General features: G+C 32.3%; 2 protein-coding genes and 2 long non-coding RNA genes across 4 annotated transcripts; 2 read left to right on the top strand and 2 right to left on the bottom strand.

Annotated features, from left to right (window-relative positions):
- The first annotated feature begins 1,668 nt into the window (after positions 1 to 1,668).
- Positions 1,669 to 12,249, top strand: LOC126549756 (hormone receptor 4-like). Its single transcript, XM_050200074.1, has 2 exons — positions 1,669 to 1,808; positions 11,064 to 12,249. Exons 1-2 carry the CDS (start codon positions 1,799 to 1,801, stop codon positions 12,224 to 12,226), a joined length of 1,173 nt encoding a protein of 390 aa, XP_050056031.1. The 5' UTR covers positions 1,669 to 1,798; the 3' UTR covers positions 12,227 to 12,249.
- LOC114126300 (vesicular glutamate transporter 1) lies at positions 2,393 to 6,668 on the bottom strand. Its single transcript, XM_050200073.1, has 10 exons — positions 6,518 to 6,668; positions 6,191 to 6,329; positions 4,995 to 5,228; positions 4,728 to 4,902; positions 3,701 to 3,832; positions 3,509 to 3,637; positions 3,311 to 3,444; positions 3,100 to 3,242; positions 2,918 to 3,038; positions 2,393 to 2,857 (listed from the first exon to the last, which is right to left on the bottom strand). Exons 1-10 carry the CDS (start codon positions 6,541 to 6,543, stop codon positions 2,693 to 2,695), a joined length of 1,398 nt encoding a protein of 465 aa, XP_050056030.1. The 5' UTR covers positions 6,544 to 6,668; the 3' UTR covers positions 2,393 to 2,692.
- On the bottom strand, positions 10,268 to 27,863 carry LOC114126306 (uncharacterized). Its single transcript, XR_007603866.1, has 6 exons — positions 27,656 to 27,863; positions 27,122 to 27,374; positions 24,905 to 25,382; positions 24,676 to 24,811; positions 17,487 to 17,584; positions 10,268 to 11,032 (listed from the first exon to the last, which is right to left on the bottom strand). It is a non-coding gene; the product is annotated as an uncharacterized LOC114126306 (long non-coding RNA).
- Positions 12,252 to 14,203, top strand: LOC126549757 (uncharacterized). Its single transcript, XR_007603864.1, has 2 exons — positions 12,252 to 12,451; positions 12,515 to 14,203. It is a non-coding gene; the product is annotated as an uncharacterized LOC126549757 (long non-coding RNA).
- Positions 27,864 to 27,976: the final 113 nt, after the last annotated feature.

Below are 27,976 nucleotides of genomic sequence, written 5' to 3'. Positions count from 1 at the left end.
TAAAAATGTAAAAACTTAAATGGATCATCTTCAAATTGTATAAATTATACATAGTTTATTTAACCTGCGAACTTTTAGCCATCCTTCACTTATTTTGAGCCATATTTACTACTGCTTACACATCTAAGATAACATATAATGGAGCTAAGATCCATTTCTTATTTATTTTGAAAGTTGAGGTACTTTTTTTTTCACAAAAATAAAGAAGTTTAATTTACCAGTTTACCTATTTCGTAGCATTATTTGACATAAGAAGAAATTAAAACTTTTAATACTGACAATACAATATTTAAATAGGTCGGTGATAAATAATATCTATAGTAGTGTTGTAATAGTATAAATTGGTACTCAAAAGGTATTTAAAAAATATTTTATCAGTAATGAATGTTCAAATGGGTTGTGGCTAATTCAGAGCAATTTTTATAATTTTATTATTACGTTAGCAGACAATCAAATTATAAAAAAAAAAACACATCATTAATTCAGCCATGCAATAAATATATATTAAAAGACTGAAGAACTGACTGACTGAACCATACGGCTAGAAGATTTATTAAAATGTATTGGATAGGTAAGCAAGTCGATAAATATAATATTATTTTCGTAAAAAAAAACCAATGAGTTCTGATAAGGCCTTAGTTAAAAATTATAAAAATAGCTATAATATGATTTTAAATATTTTACTTTTTATTATATATATATATATATATATATATAAATTACGCGACGAAACAGGTTTTTAAATCAATCGGCTATATTATATTATGTTTTTTTTTTTATTGCCATTCATACTTTATGAATTATACAATTTTCAAAATTTCTGTAAAAACTTAGTATTTTTTTACAAATCAAATTTGTCACTTTATGAATACCAAAAAGTAGCGCGACCTTTATAGTTTTTCGGTCGAGTCACTCATAGACGACGTTTGCGAATTGCACTCGAGTCCTAGACGCGCACTTGTCTGCGCGGTTCAATGAAAATGCGCTCACGCACACCACACACAAACATAATAATATAATATACAGATCGGTTAATGTATTCATCGGCCAGAGCACGGCTCTCCTATATACGTTTTCTGCTGCAGTACACCCCACGCGCACAGCATAAGGCCACTCGACTTTTAGACCACATGCGTATACATTATGCGATATATAATATAATATACGTATATTATTACGTATACATTATATATATATATATGTGAACGTACGCCATACGCACGTCCTCGCTCCTGGTTTACGTTTTATTGTTTTTTAATTTCTTCTTTCTCTCGCGCTCCCCAAATTTCGTCCACTTTCAACCCCCCTCCGCTACAGCCGGACAACATCTCACGCGGAGTGTTATAATATTATATAGCAGTACAACTACACTCGTAATGTACACATGGTCGCGGTCAGGCTACTGTTTGTGGGCGGCGGAAAGCGCGCGGGGGGGGGGGTGCTGTGCGGAATATAACGCGCGCATACCAAAGCGCACTCGCATACTCGTTCGCGCGAAAATAATATAATATTTAAAACGATGCGAACCGTTTTACATATAGTGACCGCGGTAGATCGCGCGGGGCGTCGGCGGCACAGGGCATATGCGCCGAGCCGCCCCCGGTGAGCCGGGATTGGTTTGTCCGGGTCCCGCCCTCCCCGGAATACATGCCGCCGGGATTTCGCCGAGTCCTTCGAATGTTATCGCGGGCAGCACGTGCGCCGCGGGGACGAGTGTATCGCCGGCGTTCGAAACGGTCGCAAGTGGATTGATGCCGTTTGCCGATTGCGGAACAACGATAACCGTCCGGATTCGTGGATGAATACAGGTACGAAATATTATTATATTTTAACGATTTACTCTAAGCCGTATATTTTTTTAACAGTATAGGTAACGATTATAATAATTATTTATATAATAATATAATGTGCTATATATTGTGCTTGTTGTCGTTCGTTCACGACGTGGCCCACACTCGATAATACATGCAATATTGTAATATAGTATAATGTCATATTATAGATTATCCGTCGTTAGTATAAGCATTATTTTACGATAATATTAGGTACAATTCCAAGTTAATTTTTATCACGTCGAATTTTTCGACTTTTTTTCAAATCCGCTATGATTGTATAATGTATATATACGACCATTTATATTATCCCAGATAATATTCAATATATTTTACCGATCATCGAAATAAAACTATACGGTAAAGACCATATAATAATATAGTTATATAGATATATCATTAGTGTTAGGCTCAATAATAAGCTAATTCTAGTCCGTGTGGGATTAAATCTAAAACAATTTTTCAAATTCAAATTAATAAACTAAACGTGAATAATTATTATACAAGAATTCAAAGCAATACACAATTACAAACACGTACTACACAAATAAAATAATGTATATGATACATAAATCATTTTTTTGTTATATTTTTTAGTAAACAATGTATTCAAAATCAATACAAATAAATCACATTTTTAAAATAAATGTTTTTAGTTTAAGGTAGTCTTTTAATAAACAGTATTAAATACTTTTTTTGTATCACAATCGCAAAATTAAAACTAAATCAACATAAAATTACCTACAAATTACAAATGGACAAATTGTTTCAAAGGTTAGAATTTGACTCGAACAAAATTTATAGTATTTAAAAGTTTTCATTAAAATTACGGACACCAGAAATCACAGTTTTATATTCAGCTAAACTTTTGCATCGAAAGTTTTATTATCATGACCGTTTTTCTCATCGGTTTTAATTATAGCCCACGATTGTCGTTCTCCTGAAGCAAATATGGCATAGAATACGGCTCCAAACAAATATATACAACTAGAAATTAAAAACACCCAATGCCATTCTTCTGCGCTCTAGAAATGTATTAATATTTACTTAGTTTGTGAATCAAATAAAAATATAAAAATACTAACTTTGTTTTGTACAATAATACCGGCCAACATAGGACTCACAATGCCAGGTATAGTTGCGAACGTGTTGGAAATTCCTAACAAAATGCTGGCGTATTGAGGTGCTATATCCAAAGGGTTAATGCTGAAAAATGAAAACAAATAATTATAATTTGTGTACACTAAAAAAAAAAGAAAACAATTACCTAAATCCAGACCAAGCAAACGCTCCAAGACCTACTGCCAATGTTAGACAAATTATAGATCCACTTTCAGATGTAGAAGTTGATGCTAAATACATGAAGAAAGTTTGGCTTACAAAAGCACCACAATTGAAAATCTTTCTCACCTATGAAAGTCATTTTGGAGAATTTATAAATTATATACTACTGTGACATAAGACATATAAATACAGACTTGTGTAGTAGTGAGTATTTCATTTTTCCGAAGCCAATCTACAAAGAATCCACTAAACTGTAGAATAATAGACATGACGAGATATGGTAGAGCTGACAGTAAACTTCCTTTTCCTATGTTAAACTTTAATACATCTGCAGACCAAGAAAAACAAATTAAATTAAAAAATATTTTTTTTAAATAGAATTGTATAGTTACCGTTCATGAAACTTGGTAATTGAGTAAGCAATGTGTAGAATCCCCAGTTTTCACAAAAATGTGCACATGTTATCGCCCAAACCGGCATAGATGTTAATATATCTTTCCAAGGATAGTTAAGAAAGCTGACTATAAAAAAAAAATAGATATATAACGATGTACATAAAATAAGAAGTCAAGAAATATATTTACTTTTATTGTTATCTGTCGGACCAATTGAGTCAACTATGTAGTTAAGTTCTTCTTTTGTGATGCGTTTGTCTTCTGCTGGAGATTCGGTGATACACGTCAACCAAACCATACACCAAATTATAGCTACTAAACCTATAAACGCACAAAATAATATGTTAATAATTACAAGTAGAAGACAACGGGAGAAGGATTTGCTTGGCTTTGGGTAATATCACCGAAATCTAACCGAATGTTTGTCTATATTTACTACACATCATTTTCGTCAAATAATATGTATTATACAGGGTGATATTTTTATCGAAAAACACTCATTATTTCAAAATGTATTAACGTTTTTGAAAACATTATTTTTTCATGATTAACATTTGTAATAAAACAACATTTTTTTAAAACAATATATTTTTTTATTGTTATAATTCTTTAAGTTGTTTATTTTTTTGAATGACAACATACAATTTGAATTTAATATTCCGAAACAGAATGTTTTCAGGAGTATTTAAATACATAAAATTGAAATTAGGACGAGTAGTTTATGAATCATAAATATTTAAAGTTTTGGAGAGTGGAGTGGATTGGGGATACTCCGCAAAATGTTGGTCTACTACTCCACTCACCTAAGTTTTAAATACTTATAACTTATAAGCTACTTGTTCGAATCTCGATTTTTATGTATCTAAATACTACGTAAAATATTCTGTTTCTGTATGCGCAATTAAAAACGTATGTTGTTATTCAAAAAAGTAAAAAATGAAGCGAATAGAAAATGAAAAATAATTTTTTTTTAATAAAAATGTTGTTTAATTTCGACAAAAAGTTATGTAACAAAAATGTTAATAGATTTTGATATAATAAGTGTTTTTCAATAAAATAATCACTTAGTATATGTGTAATAGTATGTATTAGGAATGATATTATAACAAAATAAATATTTCATGTACATATTTAATTGTTATTAAATCATTAAATTGTGAAGTAGGACCCATTATTATTATGTCGACGAAGTAAACGTATAATTATTTTAACATACCTGGTACGTAAAACGTAGATGGCCAACCGTATTTTTCGGCTAACCAACCGCACAACGGGTATCCGAAAACCGTGCCCACAAAACTGCCGGAAAAAGCGAACGATCCCAGTCGGGTGCGTTCGGCGGGCGGCGCCCATCTCGACCATACGGCATGTATACCAGGATATACGACTCCCTGGGTACAACAAGTTTAGGTTTCAATATTGCGTTGGTGGTGTTTAACAGATAGAGCGAATCGCGTTCGTCGTAAATATTTATGTGCCATACCTCAAATACTCCCTCGATGACTCTGAGAACAATGACTAGATAAACCGAATATCTGGCAGCCATTGGGGTGAGGATCGTTAGGAACGCGGTGCATAACACTCCGTAACCGATCAATTTTACGCCTCCTATCTTTGTGCCCAGCAAACCACCGATCAGTTGTGTAGAAATATATCCATAAAAGAACGAACTCAAAATCGCACCACGAAGTTCTGGGCTCCAGTCGAATTCGCTCGCCTGCAGTCAAAACATTACACTTTATAATATACTAACATTGGAAAATGTGCATTTGAAAATATTTTCGCAAGATTATCAGACGATTTTTACACTCCATATGTTATAACACACTTAGCCCCATTTGATTATACTATATATAAATTTTTCAATTTAATGTTCACATCATATTATCAACTAATAAATTACCTGAGATTATGTCAGATGAAAATATATGTGGTGCATTAATAAACATTATGTGGACGCATTACGGACATTTAATTTATAAATCATTATTGTTAATATTACATAGTTTATAAAATGTCCGCGCTACTTAACTTTCATTTAGATAGTAATATTATCTCAGAGGACACTACAGAACAGTAAAACGAGCGTGAAAAGAAAGCGGAATGATACCTAAACGAGAATGCTTGCGGTCATACGCATACCCGTGTATTACCTATGTGCATATATTTCATTTATACACCATATATTTCCACACATTTTAGTCAGTATGTGTATTATAAACAGAGTGAAAAATAATTGCCAATAACAAATTAAAAATCAGAAAATAAATAATAGCATAGTCTTACAATATTATAGTGGTTTTTATTGTATATAATACATGTATATACGAGAAAAAGTATTACATAAACTGACCTTAAATTAATGATAACATTTCCACGTTTTTACTTTCATATCCTGAGGTGTTCTCTTTATAATAATAATAATAATAATAATATCTATATGTTGTATTCGAAACTATAGACACACGTGTTTGTAATATTAATAAGCAGGATGAAAACGTAAAATAAAATAAAAAAGTTTTGACCAAATCCTAAGAGAATACGCGATATTATGTGTACACGATTAGCATACGTTATGGTATATCGTTGGGCTCAACCGACAAGACAAGAACCTATTACCTAACAGCTTCAACGTTGATAATTGTAATTCGGCAAAAAAATGTCCATTAAACTACTCACCTTTGTGCCTGAGGACGATGTCATGGCTACGATTCCGACGCTCAAATTCACCCGAAGTGTGTAAACGTTGAAAAAACCCAGAAATGCCAGGAACGCGACCAAGTTCCTGCGCTGTTTCCAAAACGGTGGTTGGCCATCGCTGTTGGAAACACAAAATGCAACCACATATATATTATACTCACGGTTTTCAGACAATTTTTAAACATTATATTAATATTAATATATTATGATGTATTTTGGTTTTTTTCGCGTCGTCTTTGCGCCGTCGGACGACGAGCATTGACCGCGAAACGTATAACATAGCTATGTAATATGAATATTATGTACCTATGGTTTTCGGGTGGCCGGTCCATGGCTAACTGAACTAGCTTCAACAGTGGCACGAGCGACTGGTTTATTAGAATGTTATTCTTATTCCACTTCCTAGATCTACGATTTAGTCGTATATACAGTTCGGCGGCGTTTATGTCAGCCGAACCTACTTCAATATAAAATATTATAGTCTCAATCGCTCGAGGTGTAGGTATGGTGTAATGGTATACGCGTTATGACTCGCGGTGATATCGTTTTGTTGTACGCGACACAAATAAAATTCAAATATTAATTATTGAACGAAAACCGTCAACGAGTCTCGATAAACAATTTGTATAATTATTATGGGTGGTAATTAAAAAAAAAAAAAATCATATCATAGACAGTTCGTCAAGACCGATAGAAGAGTGGAACTATAAACCAATGCCTTGAGTTATTAAAATATGTAACCGGAAAGAACTATAGAAGTTTTTAATAAGCTATTGATGGCTGTCAATTCGGTTAATATCACTATTTATTATAATAAAATCGAATACGAAATGTTATGTCTATAGGCGGGATTTTTTTTAAAAGAAAACGATCTGCGTATCATTTGGTCTATAGTATATTTTATCTAACACAAGTGTTAGTTGTCATAATCGTCTATCCCTTTTTGATCAACAAGTGGTCAGTTTTTCGCTGTTCAACGCACCGTATAGGACATTGTTTCACATATACTGAGGTTTAAGATTAAATGCATTGTCTAAAATCGTTCATATACACATAATAGAACATTTGCAGTTGTATTTTAAAGTGTATAGGTAATGGCGCGTTTCAAAATATACATAGGCAATATAATATATATTAAATTAGTATTAATCAAAAAACTGTTTGTATTTTGTAATTAAAAAAACCAAAATTTTCGTTTATTATACTCCCTCCAAATATAGGTTTTATTCATTTTTTTCAAATTAAGGTTATCCATTTTTTATAATATAAAACTTTGTCATCCTTATACGCAATTTAAAATATTTTGAAATTTTAATTGAAATTGTGTTATGAATATTTCACAATATTTTAGTGCATCAAGTTCACATATCGGCATAAACACTGATAAGCAATACTATATTAAGATTCATTAGGTTATAGATAAAACCTAACTGTGCTTATCATATAACAAGATATTATATTATCATAATAATAAAATTCTCTATAATTTTTAAATTTTATAATGCTTGATGAATAACCAACAATTTATTCTGTTTTCTTCAATGAAAGTTTAAACATTTTCACTTGCCTATAAATGTTAAATATTAAAAATAATTACATATTTTGATAAAGCGTTAAAAGTGTAATATAGAATGTTCTGAATACTATATACTTGGTACTGCATACCGTAGGTAAGTGGTATCTGCTGTACATTATATTAGGTATATTATTTTCAATATTTCAGGACTTGTATTATATATCTATATAACACTTCACGTCATACATAATTTTTATTATTTCCCATTAATGAATTCATAAATATAAAACCTTAAAGATTAAAATCATGTCACAATAATGTTTCTTGGTAATTGAACACCTGTTGTGCCACGCCAGGCTAGGTATATGTAATTAAAATGGTTTAGTATTGGCAATAGGCCTAAATAGTAAATATTATTTGAGAAATTGTACTCGAATAACTTTTATCTATTAAATCGTATCAAAAATAATTACGATTTGTTTGTTTGCTTGTAAAAGAGAAATTATAAACTTCTAACAATTATTAAACACTTTACCTCATTAAAAAATTAATTTTATTTTTGTAAATTACGGAGATATAATATAAAAGCCTATCAAACACATTACCTCTAACAGGCATATACTATAAAGTAATTACTATAGATCAAAGAACTCAAATGATTATAATAATAGTATGTTTAAAGTCTATCAATCCGAATTAATTTACATCCTAATTGGATGTTTTAGATTACGACACACATTTACAAATTAATATCATTAGTCATTACCCAGGTTCAACCTTTATTTAAAAGATAAAACAATACACCAAATATGTAAATATATAATATAGTAGTATACCTTTATACATTGCGATCACCTAATAACAGTGTAATATATGTTGTATACAGAATATTTAATTTAACAGAGAACACTTATTATGCCAAAAAGTGTTCACATTTTTAAAAATGTTCTTTGTATACATTCTGAAATTATTAAAAAATAACATTTTTTAAGTTTCAACTGTTTTTAATTATAGCATATTATTTTTTATTTCATATTCTGTAGCACAATATTTTTTTAAGAACTTTAGACTAGTGGTTTATTAGTCATAAACCCATAGGTATTTAAATTTTAGATGTGGGGATTAAGAAACCAACATTCTAAGTAATGCCACTGCAGTTCCATTCAATTTCGTTTATCATAAGTAGGCACATTAAATACCTAACTATAATTAGTGTTGTAACTTTATAAGAATTTAAATTTAGAAGTTATAAGTTATAACCAATTAATAATTAAATACTAGTTTGAAATTTTATTTTTATTTATCAAAATTCTTAGTAAAATAGCACTTTTTGAAATATTCAATAAAAAAAATGATTTAATATGATGCTATCCTTAAAAAAGTAAAAAAAATCGCAAAATTATATTGATAAAAAATTACAAGTAATTTAACGAATTAATTTTTTTTTAATAATCATCGAGATAAATGTTCATTGTTAAGAACCATTGAATGACTACAAAAACTATACACATTACATAGTTACACGTTTTTAAGATTCTAACGGTAAAATGAAATTGTACACTATGAATGTCATATAAATCGTTGCCGACTGATTATTTTATAGTTATTTTATTGTTGTGTCATCACGCATACAATTCATTTATGTATATTGTATAAATATTAAACTCAATTTTTGTGCAAACCACTTAAAATATTTCTTGAGAGATATTTTTCAATATAATTATCTGTTTACAATTTGTAAAATGTGTTTCCAAAATGCGTTTAATAAAATTTGAAATATGGATAAATATAATTAGGCACTAATATATAGGTAGGTAGTAGGTACTAAGTACCTATTACAATTTATAACTTATAAGTAATAGTTATAAGTTGTGAACATTTTTGTAAGTCATAAAATATGAATTTATCAGACTATATATTGATTATAAATGTTATTATAGTAGTTAATTGCGTACAATAAAAAACATATAACATTATATAATTAGTTTTAAATCTCTTTATAGATACTAATAAACAGCCGCGTGATACGATTTTTAATATCGTCATGAGCAATATACTATATTATAAAGGCAAAATTTCCGATAAATGTGTTAATATATCAAATATACGAAAGGCATTCTCACGATAAATTCTTAAAGTAAATCTGAAACAAACTATACCTAGGTATAGTATTACGATATTCTAATAAAAAAAAAATAATATAATAAAATAAATAGTATACATTTTACGATTATTTCGGCATACGGAAATGTAATCGCCACATTATTATATACAATTAGTTTAACAAAAATTATTAACAATAATGTTCACACAAATATCGTTAAACTGATGTCTCTGTTTATCTGTTTAGAATCTAATTTAATATAAGCAATATGTATAGCAATAACAAATTGTTAATGTTCATAAAATCGTTCAAATAAATTTACCGATTGTGTACAACCAAATATGGTATATTGAACTTTTTGACAAAGGTACTGCTCGAATTATATTATATTTTTATAAAATTAACGTGAGAAATTTCAAGTATCGTTTTTGGACACTTACAAATAACGTTAAGTCTGTCGAGTCATTTCAATCGTTACGAATTTAAGTGACGTCCGCCCGATCGTCTCTCCAGTCTCCGCGTGTACCAATCATGATTTTATTGCATTATTACACCGAGTTCCACCGAGGGGTAACAGCCGCGGTAATTTAATACGCGCCGCTCGCCAATGATGTTACATCGTAATTCCATCACATGTAAGGGCAAACGAAATATTGTATCGTCGAATAGTACAGTCGTAGAAGACTTTTGTCGTCGTCGAAACAATACGACAGTGATAAAATGTTCCGTTAACCGATTGAGATCTAAAAATGTATTATCAACGTGCACAGGTCACGACGTCATATAGTATAGCGTATAATATACAATAAACAACAATAATAGTTGCTTTCTCATCCATTCTCTCTTTGTACCCGTATAATGATATTATACACACAGACATTTATAGTTATATTAGGTATAGTATAATATTATGCACAGCGAAGCTGTAAATAGTTTTTATAATGGCAAAGTATGATAAATTAAGTTTTTTTTAAGCATTTACCCGAGCCCGAAGTGACACTCGTCGGCTTTTCGAATTCTTATGTCGAATTTCGTTTTGTGTTAGAGCGGGTGACCCAAGTACTCGAAATATTTCACCCTTACGGCGGGTTTTTGAACGTTCATAATTTATAGTTTCTATATACGAATTGCCCCTGTAATGTCCATTCGTCGTACGATTGGACGTATTCCGTTTTTCGTCACTGACACGTCATAATTCGACCTTTAACCAATATTTATTGTGACGGTTACAGATTATAACCAGTTTAGCAGAATGACAATGGACGTCCACCAGCACAGAAACGTGACGACGGCCGCGTCCTCGTCGCCGCCGTCGCGGTACTCGCCGCCAGTGGCCGCCGGCGTCGCGCAGCCGGTGCAGACGTCGTTGCCCGCGGCCGTGGTCGCGTTGCATCAAAGGCCGCAGAAGCGCAGTTTCGACGTGGCGTTCCTGATGGCGCCGGACGACCTGAGCAAGCGAAGACCTCGGCCGTTGCAGGCCGCGCAGCCCGTCGCCCGGTCGGCGTTCACCAAAGTGTCGCCGGACCCGCCGCCGTCGCTGTCGCCCGCGTCTTCGCCGGCAACCCCGCCGCCCACAGATTTCGCCGCTTACATGCACCACGGACAGCTCCACCACCAGCAACAGCTGCTCTCACATCACCAGCCGCAGCAAGAGTGCAGCCTCAGCCCGCCACTTCCGCCGGTCGCGGCCCACTTCATGTCGCCGTTTCCGCTGGGCTTCCGGTCGCCGTTCGCGCTGATGATGCCGCCCCGGCCGCAGCCCACCGCCTCCGTCAAAGACTATCAGTCGCCGCTCCAGCCACCGCCGCCGCTGCCGCCACACCACCACAATCAGCAACAGCAGCAACAGTTGCAGCAACAGCAACAGCAACAGCAGCAACACCTCCACCACCAGCAACAGTTGCAGTCGCTGCCGGCGCCGTCGCCACTGCAGTTCGGGCAGGCGGCCGCCGCGGCGGCTGCCGTGGCCGCGCTTCCGGCCATGCTGTTGCCCGCGTCCATCGCCGCGGCCGCGCTCACGTTACCGTCGCAGAACGTGTGTGCCAAGTGCAACGTGAGCTTCCGCATGACTTCCGATCTGGTGTACCACATGCGATCGCACCACAAGGGCGGCGACGGCAGCGGCGGCGGTGGCGCCGGTGGCGGCATCGGTGGCGGAGTTGGCGGAGGGTCGGCCGCGGGAGTCGGCGGTGCGGACGCCAAGAAACGACGGGACATGGACAAGCTCCGGTGTCCGGTGTGCGACGAGAGCTTCCGGGAACGGCACCACCTGACGCGGCACATGACCGCCCATCAGGACAAAGAGGGCGACCGGCTCGACGACGAGGACGACGCGCCGATGCAGCAACAGCACCATCAGCCGCTCCTGCAGCACCAACACCAAGGGGCCAAATGACGCAAGGCGGCCGCGGGCGGACGGAGGCGCAACGCCTCGTACTCGCGCTTCGCGGACGACCATCGCGTATAGGCCGCCTCTCATCTCCTCTCCTCGTCGCCACTCGTACGCGTCCTCCCCTCCCCGCCACCGACCGCTCACCACTTCCCAGCCACATTTCGAGCGAATCTCGTCGCTCGTCGTCCGTTGAGATACGTCATATTATTATATTATCACGATTCCGTCGTAAGTACACGAGAAAAATCACATAATATATATGTATATATGTGTATACATATATTATTACAGGTCCTCCTCACACGAAGATTTCTCCGCAGTCAGAAGACTCTTGTGTATACATGCGACGATCTGACACGTTCAAATGTAATTTTACTGTGAAATTGTCATATCTCTACGATACACCGTATATATAATATATATATAGGCTAATCTGTAACTATATAACACGTATTTAAACTTATTTATGTTTTAATTGTTTTTTGGGTTTTTATTGCAAACGACTCGTCATAATCGTTTACCTTTAATATTTAATCAAATTTTTGAAAATACAAAACAAAGTGACATTTTAGGTCCAACTATAGTTGCCCTTCTATTGAGACGTTTCAATATAATAATATTCTTTCAAATCATATTATTCATTAATATTAAAACATTAAACCTAAAACCTAAATAATTTAAAGACGTAGGCCCCCCATTAACCACAAAAGTACTACACTATAACGTTAGAAGTTAGTTATTTTTAAATGTATACCTATTCATATTTTACACAGATTTCGTAATGATCTAATGTTATGAGATTTGTTCTATAGACTTATATCACACACAACGATTGTAACGTATACTCAGTTGTTTCTTTTCGCGTGTTTTTCATGTTATAGAATCATGTAGACTAATGCGAATTCGCGTTTAAATAGGATTAAAAATCAACTGCGTTCAAGACGGCCATAATTTTCAATTACTTTGCATGGATAATATGTATGTATACATTTTTTTTACTCGAATTCGATATTGGCCGGTCTTGTAGTTTTCTTTTTTTATGCAGCATATATACAATATACATACACTTCACCCTCTAATGCGAAAACAAGGGTGACCATTAGGGTCGACAAAAATGACAAATGTCCATACAAATCATAGTCGAATACGAGTAATAATTAACCGTGTCCACGAGGGTTGGTTGAGGAGTGGGGGAAATTTAATTCTGTAATGGGGTCCGATAAATAGATTAAAATGCCCCTTTGGCCTTAATAAATATTGTCACGTGATCACTGTTTGTATAATTTTAGTATTAAAATTAAATGGACCGAAATCAAATGATAGCGATTTTAAAATTCATTTCTATAATATTACATCTGTAGGGCTACCTATTCACGCACTACATTTTCCCTACGTGGTATTACGTCATGACGTATGTAGTGAACTCGTTAATACTGTATAGATATGTGTGAGTGTGTGTATTATCATTGTTGTTAATTTTTTGATAAATTGTAAAATATATTCAGTTAGTCTGTATATCGTTTAATAATATTTCGATAATATTAGGTTCCATATCCTCTGTTCATAATAACAATACATATTAATTAGCTACAACTATTGAATCAAAGGTTCATAATATTTTAAATTAAACTATAACTAAATTAATCAAGTGTGTCAATATTATAATAGTAATTGTTTAAGTGTATTTTCTATTGTATAAATATTATTTAATCTAAATATTGTTACTGAAATTAATCGTTATTTAGCGTTTTACTATTTCTTATTTTGTTTTATGTTAAATTGTGTTTCTTATGTGTCATATAATATAACCATTAGGTACATAACATAATTTATTATTATATCTTCTTTTGCTATGCATGCATAGAAAGTCAAGTGTCTGAATTGTTATTCGCTAAATTATTGTTAGTATTGATTAGAAAAACCTGCTGATAATATTATTTAGAACTATTAAATTAAAATAAATAAAAGTTTTAATATCTACATTTGTTATTTTTATGTGTTCCTATCTGCATTCCATAAAAATATTGTATCATCATTTCCAATCATTCCTTTATATTTCCTTTATTTATATGAAAGAACTTACTTGTCTTACTAAAAATAAAGGTAAATATTAGGTGATTTTACATTTTAGAAACTTTTATTCATTAATTATTAACTACTAATTAGCCACAATAATAAGTATATTATGCGTATAATAGTATAATGAAACATGGAACTATAAATAATACAATATACAATGTTATCAACATTTATAAAAAGAATTTGAATTTTTCAAATACCTATATAAAAGCTAATCTGAATATTTCAAAACTTTTACTGTATATATAAAAATTATACTTGATAAAAAGTGGAATTTTCATATTACTACGAGTAATATTTTTTGAATTACAATAAAATAACTAAAACTATTAAAAAATACACAATTGTCGTTATTAATTACCTAAAATTATATTTAAAACTCAACATTCAACCAAACCCTCTCATTAACGAATATGCCCGTGCAATCAGGAAAGACAACTAAACCAGAATTTTCCCAATGATCAACTTATTCAAAATTAATTTAATTCGGTTAAGGGTATCTGTGGGTTAAAATCCAAATTATTTTTTATTATATTAAAAGGCATTGTTGTTTTAATAAAAGTACTTATTGTACTTAAATCATAATAGTAGTACCTATGTAAATATGCACAAACAAAGCTATACTTAACAAAAAATCAAGAACGCTGTTAGGAATTTTTTAGTAAGTAATGCGAAACTTAAAAAATTTCCTATGAAAGTTACATTAACATAAGATTTAAAACGAATGGAGACGCTACACAAAATTTAAGAGAGGTTATTTAATAAAAATAAAAAATTAACTTGTAAACAAATATATTCCTCATTTCACTCAGGATCAAATGTAATGTATTATAATCAATTTATAATTTAAAATAATTATACTTAGCCCAGTCTCTAGATAGATACTTTATTATGGTTGACAAATTATTACTTGTAAAATATTATCAATATCCGAAACGCCATAATCCATAAAATGAGTAATAACGATAAACTAAAAAGGCATACCTATTGAGTAGCTTTAAATACTAATAGGAAAATATAACTGTATTATTTTTTTTTTTTGTAATAATTACTATGGCTTGGACTTTAAAGCATAATAAGCAACTAAAAAAGCACACGATTGTTTTAAAAAAAGCATATTTATTTAAAAAAAAAAAACAAACAAAAGCATGACCAAAACTTAACACGAACTAGTTATAAAAATGAATAAAAAAATTTGAAATAACAATTTAAATTAAAAGATTTTCAGTAGTGAAACTGACTTTATTGCCCGACAGAATATTTTTATACGTTGAAAACGAAGTCTCTACATCAACTTAAGTGATCGTGGCCGGTGCATACTTCATACAAAAGGTTATAGGCATACTAACCGTACAATCATTTAATACATTTAATAAACAAGTCGATAACGAAAACAATAATAATCCGCATTCTGGGTTTTTACATTTCTTATTCATTTTTTTTTTTACTATTACAATAGCATGAAAAAAATATAAAAAATTCACAGCTGGAATAATAGAAAAAAAGCCAAAATAAATTAGTTAATTTGAAATCAGAATGTGGTGAAACGAATTTATGTGTAGAAATTAGATTTCTATCTCATGTATAAAAAAAGAAGCATATGCTTTAAAATCCGAGCCCTAATAATTACCAATATATTTTATGAATGAATATAACAATTTAAAACGAGTCAAATACTTACCAACGAACCATATTTGAATACTCGACTACTACTACTACTACTACTATCATTAAACGTACAATGCTGTTCATAATAATATAAAACGAGACGTAATACCCATGCAATACAGTAGGTGTCGTACCCTGAAAACTTCTAGCGAAACAACTACTAAATATACGATAAGCCAAAGTTCAACTTGAACATTTGTTGTTTTTATTGCGATCTTCCCACTATACTATAATTTATTTTTAAACCATGACAGGTTCAATTTTTTTTTTTTATTATTCATCTACGAACTAAATCGGGTCCCCGGTCGATCATAAAACAACAGTGCGTTATTATTATTACTTTGCGCGAGTTTTTCGCTTTTCCATTGAATGTATAATTTGTTTGCGAATAACCGCACAGACGTCTTATAAAAATGCAAAAATCAAAAATCCGTCGTAAAAAAAAATGTATAATATAGAAACTTCGAGTTTTTATTGTCTCGTCTCATCCGAGGGTTAGAGGAAATATCTTATAGACCGTCGTAAAAAAAAAAAAAATACAAAATAAAAAATAACACGCACATCCTGCCGTCGCTGTCTATCTGTGGCTGGCGCTCTCCGTCTTTCATTTCTGTCTCTATATCGTTCACCCCCACTCGCTGTCTTTCACCCTCTCCCTCTCTCTCTCTCTCTCTCACTCACTCTCTCTCTTATCATACGCCATCCATATTGACCGAGGGCACCGAGAAAGCCCTAACGACTATTACCGCAGATGACCATAAATCACATATATAACCCCCGCGTTCCTTCGCATATTTTTCCGGAGAGCGAGAGAGGGGAAGAAATGGAGAAAAAAAAGCGAAAGACTTACACACTCACACGCGCCCGTACCCGCACGCAAGTCCTTAAGGTTAGTCCTCAGACTGTAGCCGAGCGTAATACGTGCGACTGTGTACGGTCGAGCTCGCGCGTATGGCGCGAGGTAGGGAGGTCAATAAAAGTGGAAATCTACAAGACGGAGCCTGGCGGCGCTATTCATGGTGGCCGGAACGGATGACGCCCCGCGCGTTATGTGTGTTATATCCTTCTTCTCCTACTCCTCTTTTTTTTTCCTCCCGCTGCCGTATACAACATACAAACAACCCACCATACCGCTGCCGTCTTAACCTTATACCCGGACGCCGCCATTGCGAATGGATATATATACATGCACTGCACACACACACATCATATATACATACACGTTTATTATTATTATATGATATATATATGTGGGTGTGTGTATTATATATCCTTGTCCGATATAATACACAGCCGCGGTACGGGCTGTACGAGTAGATAACAGCTGGAAATATAAATCCCTCCGAGAGGAAAAACAACCCCTACCGCCGCCGCCGCCGCCGCGCCGAGCCGACAAACCGCGAGTGGTTTCTCGCGCACACGCTTTTAAAAGATTTATTAATAATACGATATATCCTCTTATATATATACATAAAAGCTTACGACATAATATATATATACAGTATAATACACATACCCTTGGCCTCTGTATTCCGATTCTGAATTGTGCCGCACGAATACCCGCATCATATTGCTGTAAATGGCCACGGTTTCAGAATGCGAAACTTTATTTACCTATAACGATATAATATACAGTGTAAAGTTTTCTGTACGAATATTATAGGACGCATTCGTTGTTAAATTTTATGTTTTTAAGTTTTTTTTTTTTTTAATAATTATTGCAATTTGAAAAATGCCTCGTACACGATAAAATGGATTTTACGATTTGATTATTATTTATTTGAAAGTGCTTAGGGAGGTTAGTCCACCCTAGAAATAATTAAAAGCCCTTAAAAATTATAATAATATGTTTTTTTTTTTTTAATGTTATTATTTAGCTCATTTTGTATAAGAAGATTTGATCAAATCTCCTGCTATGATTATACCTATTGTATCTACATAGACGTCATTCCCCTCTTTTTTGTTTGCTTAAAGAGCGTGTTAATAAATTGTATGTTTTTAAAAATGGTATGATTGTTATCATTATATAGTCTGTTAATTAATTTTATTAAGAAGGATAGTTGAAAAATAAAAAATAACAAAAATAACTAAGTAATAGGAAAATTAGTAATTCATAGATTGTTTGATAAAAATTGATAATATTTGTATACTTATTCATATTTTTTCAATAATTTTATAGTTATTAAACATATTGTGTAAATTACGAGTGTATATTATGAAATTGTATATTAATTCTTATACGTTAATAACAATAAAATCAACTACAGTATAATTTAAATTATAGTAAGAGTATTAGCCTAACTTTATCAGTTAAAACTGCCTTTCTGCTTAAAATTTGAATCGATCGTTAATATCTAAGCTATAATCTTATTTCACCTAATACAATTAAATATTCTTATAAGGATGTTAAATTTTAACATACATAATTTTTAATTCATTTTCTAATTTGTGTGTTAATATATTTATTATTTATAGTACCTACTTCAATTAAAATGTATGAATATAAAAAATATAGTAATTATGTTTAAAAATTAATATGGCAATTGATATAATATTATCTAAGTTATTAATATAACTCTATAAAGCTTTTATGGATTTAAGTCTTAAGACATATGTTAAGTGACAAGAAATATTGACAGTTGATATTACCCTGTAAAAATCATAAAGATTATTAGTTAATCGGAATTTTTATTAGATTTGCATTAACTACCATGTTTCCCGATATGTCTATCATATATCATATTACTTAAAAGTCAATGCAATAATAATATATCAGACTGTTAAGAAGATACATACGTAATACGCATGCATTGTCTTCGTCTTACAACATGGTAAATTTTTTTTCAGTAGAACTAATATTTCGTGTTCAGCACAAAATAATCATGAGCATTTTTAGCTTTTTAAGTGTTAATACTTTACATACTCATAACTCACTTAAAAACTAAAACATCTTTAAAACACTGACGAGAGTACACAAATAATATTCTTACCTTTAAGTTTGTTTAATCATTGCATTCTATTACTCTAATATTTAAGCTAAGCACTCAAAATTAGTTCTACTGAATGAAAATTTATCATTAAGCATGTTTATAAGACGAAGACAACACATATGGGCGTGTTGTCCTCTTAATACTAATACCAATTAATTATACAAGTTATTAAATATTTTATATTTGTACCAAACTAATCCATACAATTTAGAGGTTCGTTACAAGATAAATATAATGTATTTGTCCTCGTTAATAAACCTAATTATCTTATGTCATATACATATAATTAAACTGTAGTATGTAGTTCGATTTTAAGTTATGCTAGTTAAAAGGATAACGTGTTAAAAATAAAGAAAAATGCATGTACTAATATAGGTACACATTATTATAAGTTTGGCATTCTCTCTTTCTTTTTTTTCAACTTTTAAATACGAGAGAAATTTAGATTCAGCTGCAAGTATAATAATATTATAGGTTCTGTATCTTAACCACTAGTCATGAATTGATCGAGAAACATTGTTGTTTTACATAACATAGGTTGTACGCATAACATATTACTATTGTTGTAAACGCCATCTCGTCATCAGACAAAAAAAAAAAAAAAAATAGGAAATAGCAGAAGTACTCACTATGTGACTACAACTGTTCGTGCATACGGAGTAATCGAGTAAAATATGAATACAGAGGAAATAAAACGCATTTTATCGCTCCAGATACGGAATCGTAATTGTAAACGTATAATATTCATTATTGACGTGCGAATGATTAATTGCAAACGAACATACAGCAGATTTGTCGGTAAAAAAAACACCGGTTGCCCGCGAAACTTTGGCCGCGCTGCGCGGAGATGTCATAATTATTACAACATTATACGGATGTGTACGCACCGCCGGAAACAGTCATAGGTTCCCGGGTGGTGGTTGGGGGAGGGGATGACGGAAGTTCCGACGCAAGGTAGGTACACGTATATATACAATGCAATACAATAATGCAATAACAGTAAAGCATATAACGATATATCATTATAATATTGTGTGTACAGAGAAGTATATATTATAATATAGGCGACGGACAATACGCCGGAAAATAGTATACAATATTAATAATATTATAATGCGTATACCTGGAGCATATATTATTATTATTGTATACATATTATAACGACCGAAAAGAGCCAACACGGGAAACCGGCCATTGTGGCAGCCGCGTTGTCGGGAGTTAAGCCGTTACAAGGTCCATTGTGCGCGAGCGCCGGACAAGTATTGCGTGGGTGTCGGAAGGGTGCGGTGGGGGTGGGGGCGGCTATCGAGGGGAGGGGACACCTGTCGACCGTATTCGTTTTTCCGCCCGCGGCCGCCATCGTTGCTACTACGTTATATCGGCCGTCGTTCCGGAAAACCCGATGAAATTAATATACGTCCGCCGGTCGGTTGCGCGGTCTTCCCGTCCGGCTTCGAAATCGCCGCGAGCCCGATCGCATTGTTTTCGGCCCGATCATATAATAATAATAATAATACTGAGCTCACCACACTCCGAGTGGCACTGCCCCGCGATGACAATAAAATATATATAATATGACTACAAACACACACTCATACGCACAGTACAGGCGCTCACACGTAGTACCGCCGCAAATATATAACGACGTGTACGTTGCAATAATAACGACGCGTAATACAATCGCGCGGAACAGACGAGGGCGGTGTACACGAGTATAAATAAAACATGACCGGAACGAGTCGACTGGGTTTCCGTCTATTTGCACAAAGTTCGCCACAGCTCATCCCGTCCGCGTCCGTTCCCCATCTCCCCTCGCCTAAATAAATATATATATATAGTTGTATTATAGGCTACTACTACCCCGACGGAGTTTCAACGCGCGTATTATACCACACCCCCGCTCCCGGACCTGCGCGCCTAGCCGGAGTGTTAGTTTTCCTATATCGTTGACTGAGGCAATCCGGAAGCGACGTGACGTGCGCCCCCCCCCCCCACAACACACCACCGCGGACGAACCTACACATACGCGATGCACACACATTTGTTCGCGTACGAATAATAATAGTTTAGTCACGGCTGTCGGGTCGCTCTCCACGACGACGTTACATATTTATCCGGGTCCGGCCGCCGCCGCCGCGAACAATTGAGATGAGATATTATATTATAAAATTTATTATACGGCCGAGATCGGTTTCCGCCAGGGGTTTCGAATGTTTCGATATTCAGCCGCGCAGATGTGTCTAGGCGTCTAGCGTATATTATATGTTGATGGGTGGAACCCTGATTTTTCAAATCGAACCGAACCGAAAAATTTCAAATCAAACCTGACTTTTTTGTAGTGTGAAAATTAAATCAACCATAATTACGATATTATATTTTGAGAGTTTTCGTATTAGATACCTAATCTACATTTTAAGTCTGTGTAACAGTATTGAAAATAATTATTGATGATTTTTTATTTTTTTTTTTTTTACATAGGTACACATAAATAGAAATCAATAAGAAAATACATTAATTAATAATTATATATTATTATTTAGAAATACCAGTTTTTTCAGCGATCCAGGATTAAGTCTCGGTTTCGTTTACCCAAAATACATTTTTCCCATAGCAATAAATATGATAAAAACAAAAATGACAATTGATGTACCTACCTAGGTACGCGACCTTTAAGAGACTTCTAAAATATTCATTATCAATTTTTAAAAAACTTTAGAAGAATTTTACAAATAGTTAGATTTTCAAACAGATGCTTGAATTCAGTTAGAATTTTTTTAAACACAGTTCGAATTTTAAACCTAACCGAACGTCAAAGATAAGGTTAGGTTCGGTTCGGTTCGAGATTCGAACAGTTCCACTCATCACTACAACGTACATACATAAATATGGGTACAATTACGGTTTAATATTATATTATATATGCTTAAATGAAGAAAAAAATTAATTTGGCACAAGTAGAGACGGTATAGGGTGAAACGCTATCGTATACTAATCAAAAATGTGCTAGTAAAGTAGGCCGAAACGACTTTACAACAATCGCACCAAATCATTAAAACATCCATAATACAGGTATATTTTAGCTATTTAACATGTTATGTTAAATAAATAATGGAAATCATTCAATTAGTAATAAAAAATAGTAGAAGTGTAGATAGTAAAATATAATAATTAATATTATAATATTTAGTGAATAGTACCTATACACTTAATAATAATAATAATTATTATTATTATTATACATTTATATATATTATCTATATTATATTATAACCATATTATTTTACATTGCCTACAGAAAAATAAAATCTTAAATTTTATTTTTTTTAAATAAGTCAAATTTTGAAGAAAAAAAAATTATAAATAGATAAGAGATAAGTTGGAAATAAAACAAACGTGTAAAAATTACTTTTAACTTTAGAACACATAGATTACTGGATCACATAATACGGGCAATGGACATACATTTTTGCATACCCATATATTATATATTATTTAAAAGCAAAGCCAGACGGTTGTTGTAAGTGAAACGCTTTTAAGATATTGCAAAATGAAGAAAAATTACAATTCGTATTACAACAATATATGTTTATTTTTTAAGGCGCTTTTTCGGTCCACACTTTATGCAGCAGTAAAAAAGCTCTACAAGTTGCATACAGAATGAATTAAAAATTAAATAAAGGAAACGTGTTTCAAACAAAAATTTTAATTTAATCTTTTTTATTAAATAACTAAGTCGATATTTATTTTTGAGAAAATCATAAAAAAAACATCTACTAACATAATATTGTTAGTACCTACTTTAAAAAAAAATGTTGTAGACTCGTTGAATAATTTGTATTTAAATTATATCAGTCTAATTTATGTCTAAATATAATTATTGGATAACTTTGACTAGACGGTGTTTTGGAAAAAAACTTACAATTATAAGACTTTGGAATGTATAATATTCATCAAACACTTGTAATAAATTAAATCGATAATAGTAGATTAATAGAAACTTTTTTGCGCATTTGTTTGCAACTCAAAATTTCGCATTATATAAATTACTGACCAAGGAGAAGTCAGAATTCTTACATCTAAAAAGCTAAAAACTTACGAACATGCGTGTTATGTATATATATATTCGTACGCGTCAGTGCGATTATTTTTCTCTATAAGGCCAATAAATTCCGTTGAAATCCTTCGATGAACGGGCAAAGCGTTCGCCGATCTTTACAAGACGGTAAATATTATATATATAGTATCACATTTTTCCAAATACAAACGTCCACTTGTCACACGATAAATTTCAACTTTTTTTCCCCACCAAATTGCGTCAAAACTTTTCACTCGTTTTTTATTCTCTCTCGCCACCACCGCTGCCGCCCTTCACGCCGGAGACCATAGGCTACTTTAGCTTATTGTCTGTAGAAAAAGTAGCCGAGTGTGGGACACGCAAAAAAAAATGATTAAACTCGGTTCGGTGTCAACTATGTACTACAGCTTAATGTGTATATACATATACACAGAAGTTGTTTGTATACGTTCATATAACCGACTGTACAGAGTGACAAACACATTCACATTTATATATATATATAAATATGGTAGTGAGAGAGGTGTATAGCGGGGCTTATAACAATAATAAAAATAAAAAGGGCCACGCCAATATGGCAGTTTGTTGTCGCCAACGGTTCTCTCGTCGAAAAACAAGCCAATTCCATTTTCCAAATTAAATCTCGTCCGATGATATACGGCCGGCTGAGGCGTTGCATATGGCGGCGGGCGACCAATCTAGCCAAAGTGAACTCGAAGCGCACACAAAAGCTCCTAAATATACTTACGCAAGCGCTAGCGCACGCACACACACACGCAAACCGTTAATATTATTATCGCACATAATACATAATATTATGATATTATATGGCTCGATAGAATGACTAACAAGACCGCTATTTTTGAAATTGAAGTCTTGGACCGAACGAACGCAGCCGGTTGCTAAACGTGCGTTGTTAGAGAAGACGATTGCAAACATACCCTAAGCATAATACATTGTAATTTATTCGTTTGCAAAATATCTCAGTGGTAAAGCCCTACACCGCCATGCTCAGTGTCCAAGTACGTAATCATCAAACAACTACACCGGAATCGAGTGGAAAAGGGTTTAGATCGTTTAGGAGGATCTTCAATCTTTTTAGACAGATTGACATTTTTAATATTATCATAAGAGCCTAGCGAACACGCCACTATCGGGATGAAGATAAAAATATAAATATATTACCAATTCAATATTCATTAATTATTGCTTCACTCAACTCCATTTTTTATAAATACGTAGTAATAACTATACTTTTTAACGGATAGTAACGCTATTTTTTTCTAAAAATGTTGATGGTTCAATTATCAAATTGTTGGTTTATTAGTTTATTAATTATTACGATACTTTAAACTTTACTAAAAACATAAATAATTTTAATTGAAATAAATTTTATTTACTAAAGCAAAATATTTTTTAATGTAATTTTTTATACACTTAACAGATAATCAAATGAAACACACACAGAGACAAAAAAAATGTTCAATGTTGGTATATAAATAACTATAAAATAGTTTTAACCAGATGCCAACATTATGCAAAACAAAAAGTTTGGTTATTTATAGAATTTATTTTATGATTGTTTGTTAAAATAAAAACAATTAGTTGCCTATTTTTGCGCAAGATAGTATAATGCTTACCTTTAAATTTGATATTGACCTATTATTAAAGCTTCAATTTTTCTGAACATAAATTTGCCACGTTGTACGTTTATAAGACAGAATTAACAAAACACGCAAGTGTTACGTAGTCTTCTTGATTTTTATTTTTTTTATCCTATAAATAGATTTAATAAAATGGTGAGACCGTATCATTATAATATAATAAATCGTTAAAGCATATATTAAAATTTTGAAATCTCGCACATACTTCATATTAATCCAATAGTATCCGTTATTTTACAAATACTCGTAAACACTACACACGTTTTTACATCGCATCGTATTGTATTATGATGTATTTAATCCTCGATACTTGAGTGCTAAAATTTGTTAGTCATGTCGATGACTATGATGATGACATTATTCCGGGCTATATGACTTATGTAGTCAATCCGATTCGGCTTCAGTCGTAAATCAGTATCAATTACTCCTTTTGCACGGCGGCGGTGGTGGTGGCGGTGGCGAGCCACCCCAGCATCCATAAATCCGGATTTGGGGTGCGCGGTGTGACGAGGGTTGTAGATGTGTGTACGCGCGTACGTGTGTATATAATATAAGGGAACTCAAATTGAATCATACGCTCTGGCTGACTGATGTTCCGTTTATTCAAATGGACCTTTGTGATGTGTGCTATGCCAGTCGTGGTTTATCTGACCCATCAAACATCACCTTCGTCCCCTTTTCATCTGGAAAAAATAAAATATCAAGATCACTCGTACACAAACACTTTTTATATATATACGCATATTTGTATATATATATGTGTTATATCCGGTTTATATATACACATATTCACATATATATTATATTTATGTACGATAAAAAAATCATAGTAAAAATATACAGGATATTACATTATGGTCAGGATTCGGCTGAATCATGATCAAAGTCACTTATATATTCGAATCGGAAACATCTTGGATTGACCTTTTTTTAACATTAAATCACTACAAACTGTAACGATAAAACCATAACATATATATATATATAATAAATAATAATAATAATCCATAAACGTAAGCCGCCTGCTTCTAAAAATTATCGAAATATCGAAAACAAGCCTTTCGAAAACAGATAAAATAATCTGTAAAATACTGTTTATATATTGATCGTTCTAGAAAAACGGTTAGCTAAAATAATAAGCGTGATAAAGTTTTTGCTTTTTCTCAAAGAGAACAAATCATTTTTTATTTTATCTATTAAATATTGAGTAAATTATTTTCAGTGAAGGTTATTGATAAGATACCCTATGCAATCCAAATATTAATTTAAGTGCATGAAATAAAAAAATATTTTTAACAGTTCTCAAAAATGTTTAAATTCTATTAATTCTTCAAAAAAATTGTAAAAATATATGAGATTTTTTGTTACAACTTAAATCAACTTTGGTGAATTATAAATTATAATTAAAAGATAAAAATATTTGAAAATAGAATTTATTTTATTTATGAAAAAACATTTGGGTAAATGTGTGTATTACATTAAGGTACATATTTTGATGTTTTTTCCTGATTTGAAATGGCTTTATTATTTAAAAAAAAATTGAAGTACATTTTAATTTGTAGAACTTTTATAAAATATAATAAATAAAGTAACACAAATTGATCTTGTAGAATTATTCTCCATTATTGATTAATATCATAGATAAGAATTAGAATGATAAATGCATTTGAAACATAAACGCACATAACTTTTAAGTGTCCATTAATCAAGTTTTACTGTAACAGGGGAACAAAAAATGCTGACTACGAATATACGTTAGAAAAAAAAACCAATTTACTTGGGAAAAAAATGATATTTAGCAAAATACACATTCTTCCAATTTCTTATTAGTCCATCGAAAGTTTTAAACTTAACTAATCGTAAATGTTTGTTTTGTATGGAAAAAATATTAAAAGTCTTATTTTTATTATTTTTTAGACGGTAATAATTATGAAAGTAATAATATTAAAGGTTAACTTGCAAAAAAAAAAACTATTATTTTTTATGTTTTTTGTTTCTACTTTAAATTTTGTATTGTAATATATATATTACACGTCTATTAGAATCGAATTTCTGTCTTAAAACTAATAAGATAGTCAAATCATATAATATATAACTAAATAAGAAGTAACAATTCGCAGTAGTGTAGGATCCTTTACGCCATTTACGAATTAATGACTCGGTTAGCTGATCCACTGATCCAACCATTATGTGTCGGGCACTAGGGAGGCAGTGTTATACATATATATATATATATTAATGAACTAAATGTTTAAAAAATGGTTACCTATAATATAATATTATGTGCGTATATATTTTTTTTATTACACACAGCACATTAGATCTGGTACATCCGTAAAGTCGTCACTCAACATTTTGGCATTTCCAATTCGAATACTCAAACCGATATTCAAAATATTTGGCTACTATTCAAAATACATACCTGTCACACATGATAGTGTGCTAACGACCACATTTAACGTAACGGGTTTTCGATTCATGTGTTAAGAGATTTTCGGGGACCTCTTCGCCATAAAAGTCATACAGTGGAAATGACGATAGCATGTAAAAAGATTAAAAACTATTCTTATGTGTGTTGAAATTGGTCCAAAATCGTGGTTTGGGATCGACAAAAAGGGTGTTGTTTTGTAGTAAGCAACATTTGCGCATATCGATTCAGTTCACTGTTTCTTTTCCTGTTAACACTTGAGTTTAGTTCATTGTATAGATTTAAAAGAATATTTAATTTTTGTCATACAAAATTGAAATTACATTATACCATGGATAAGCATATCCATAGGCATGATCAATGTCACTCATATTTATTACGGTATATAAATAATGTTTAATCGGTATCATTAATTATTGTATAAATGTTTTAAAATTAAAAAAAAAATCAATTTAATTTAAAAATTAAATAATATAAACCTAGTCCAATTAGAAATTATTTTATTTATTAGTTGAAATAATAATTTACCAATATTCGGTGCCGCAGTGAGGGAAGAGAGTTGAATATCCAATATAGTTTCTTCGGTTTATTAAATTTAATAGTAACTTGACAATATATTTTACCGTTACAGGAATCTAGAAATGTAAGATTTAAAAACTAGAAGTTTACCTATACGTGTTCACTGTTCAACTATTTCTTAGAAAATTATCAAATGTTAATTTTACTAATTTATGTATTATACTTTAAATTTAAAATACGTTCAACTGATCTCCAATGAATTAATAAATAAAATATACAAGCTAAATGAATTCATTAAGTATAACTAACAGACATCGTGATGGTTATAAT

This window comes from Aphis gossypii, chromosome 2, assembly GCF_020184175.1.
Source record: "Aphis gossypii isolate Hap1 chromosome 2, ASM2018417v2, whole genome shotgun sequence".
NCBI lineage: Eukaryota > Metazoa > Arthropoda > Insecta > Hemiptera > Aphididae > Aphis > Aphis gossypii.
The sequence above is the reverse complement of the archived record's forward strand: the minus strand, read 5'-3'. Positions and strand labels throughout refer to the sequence as shown.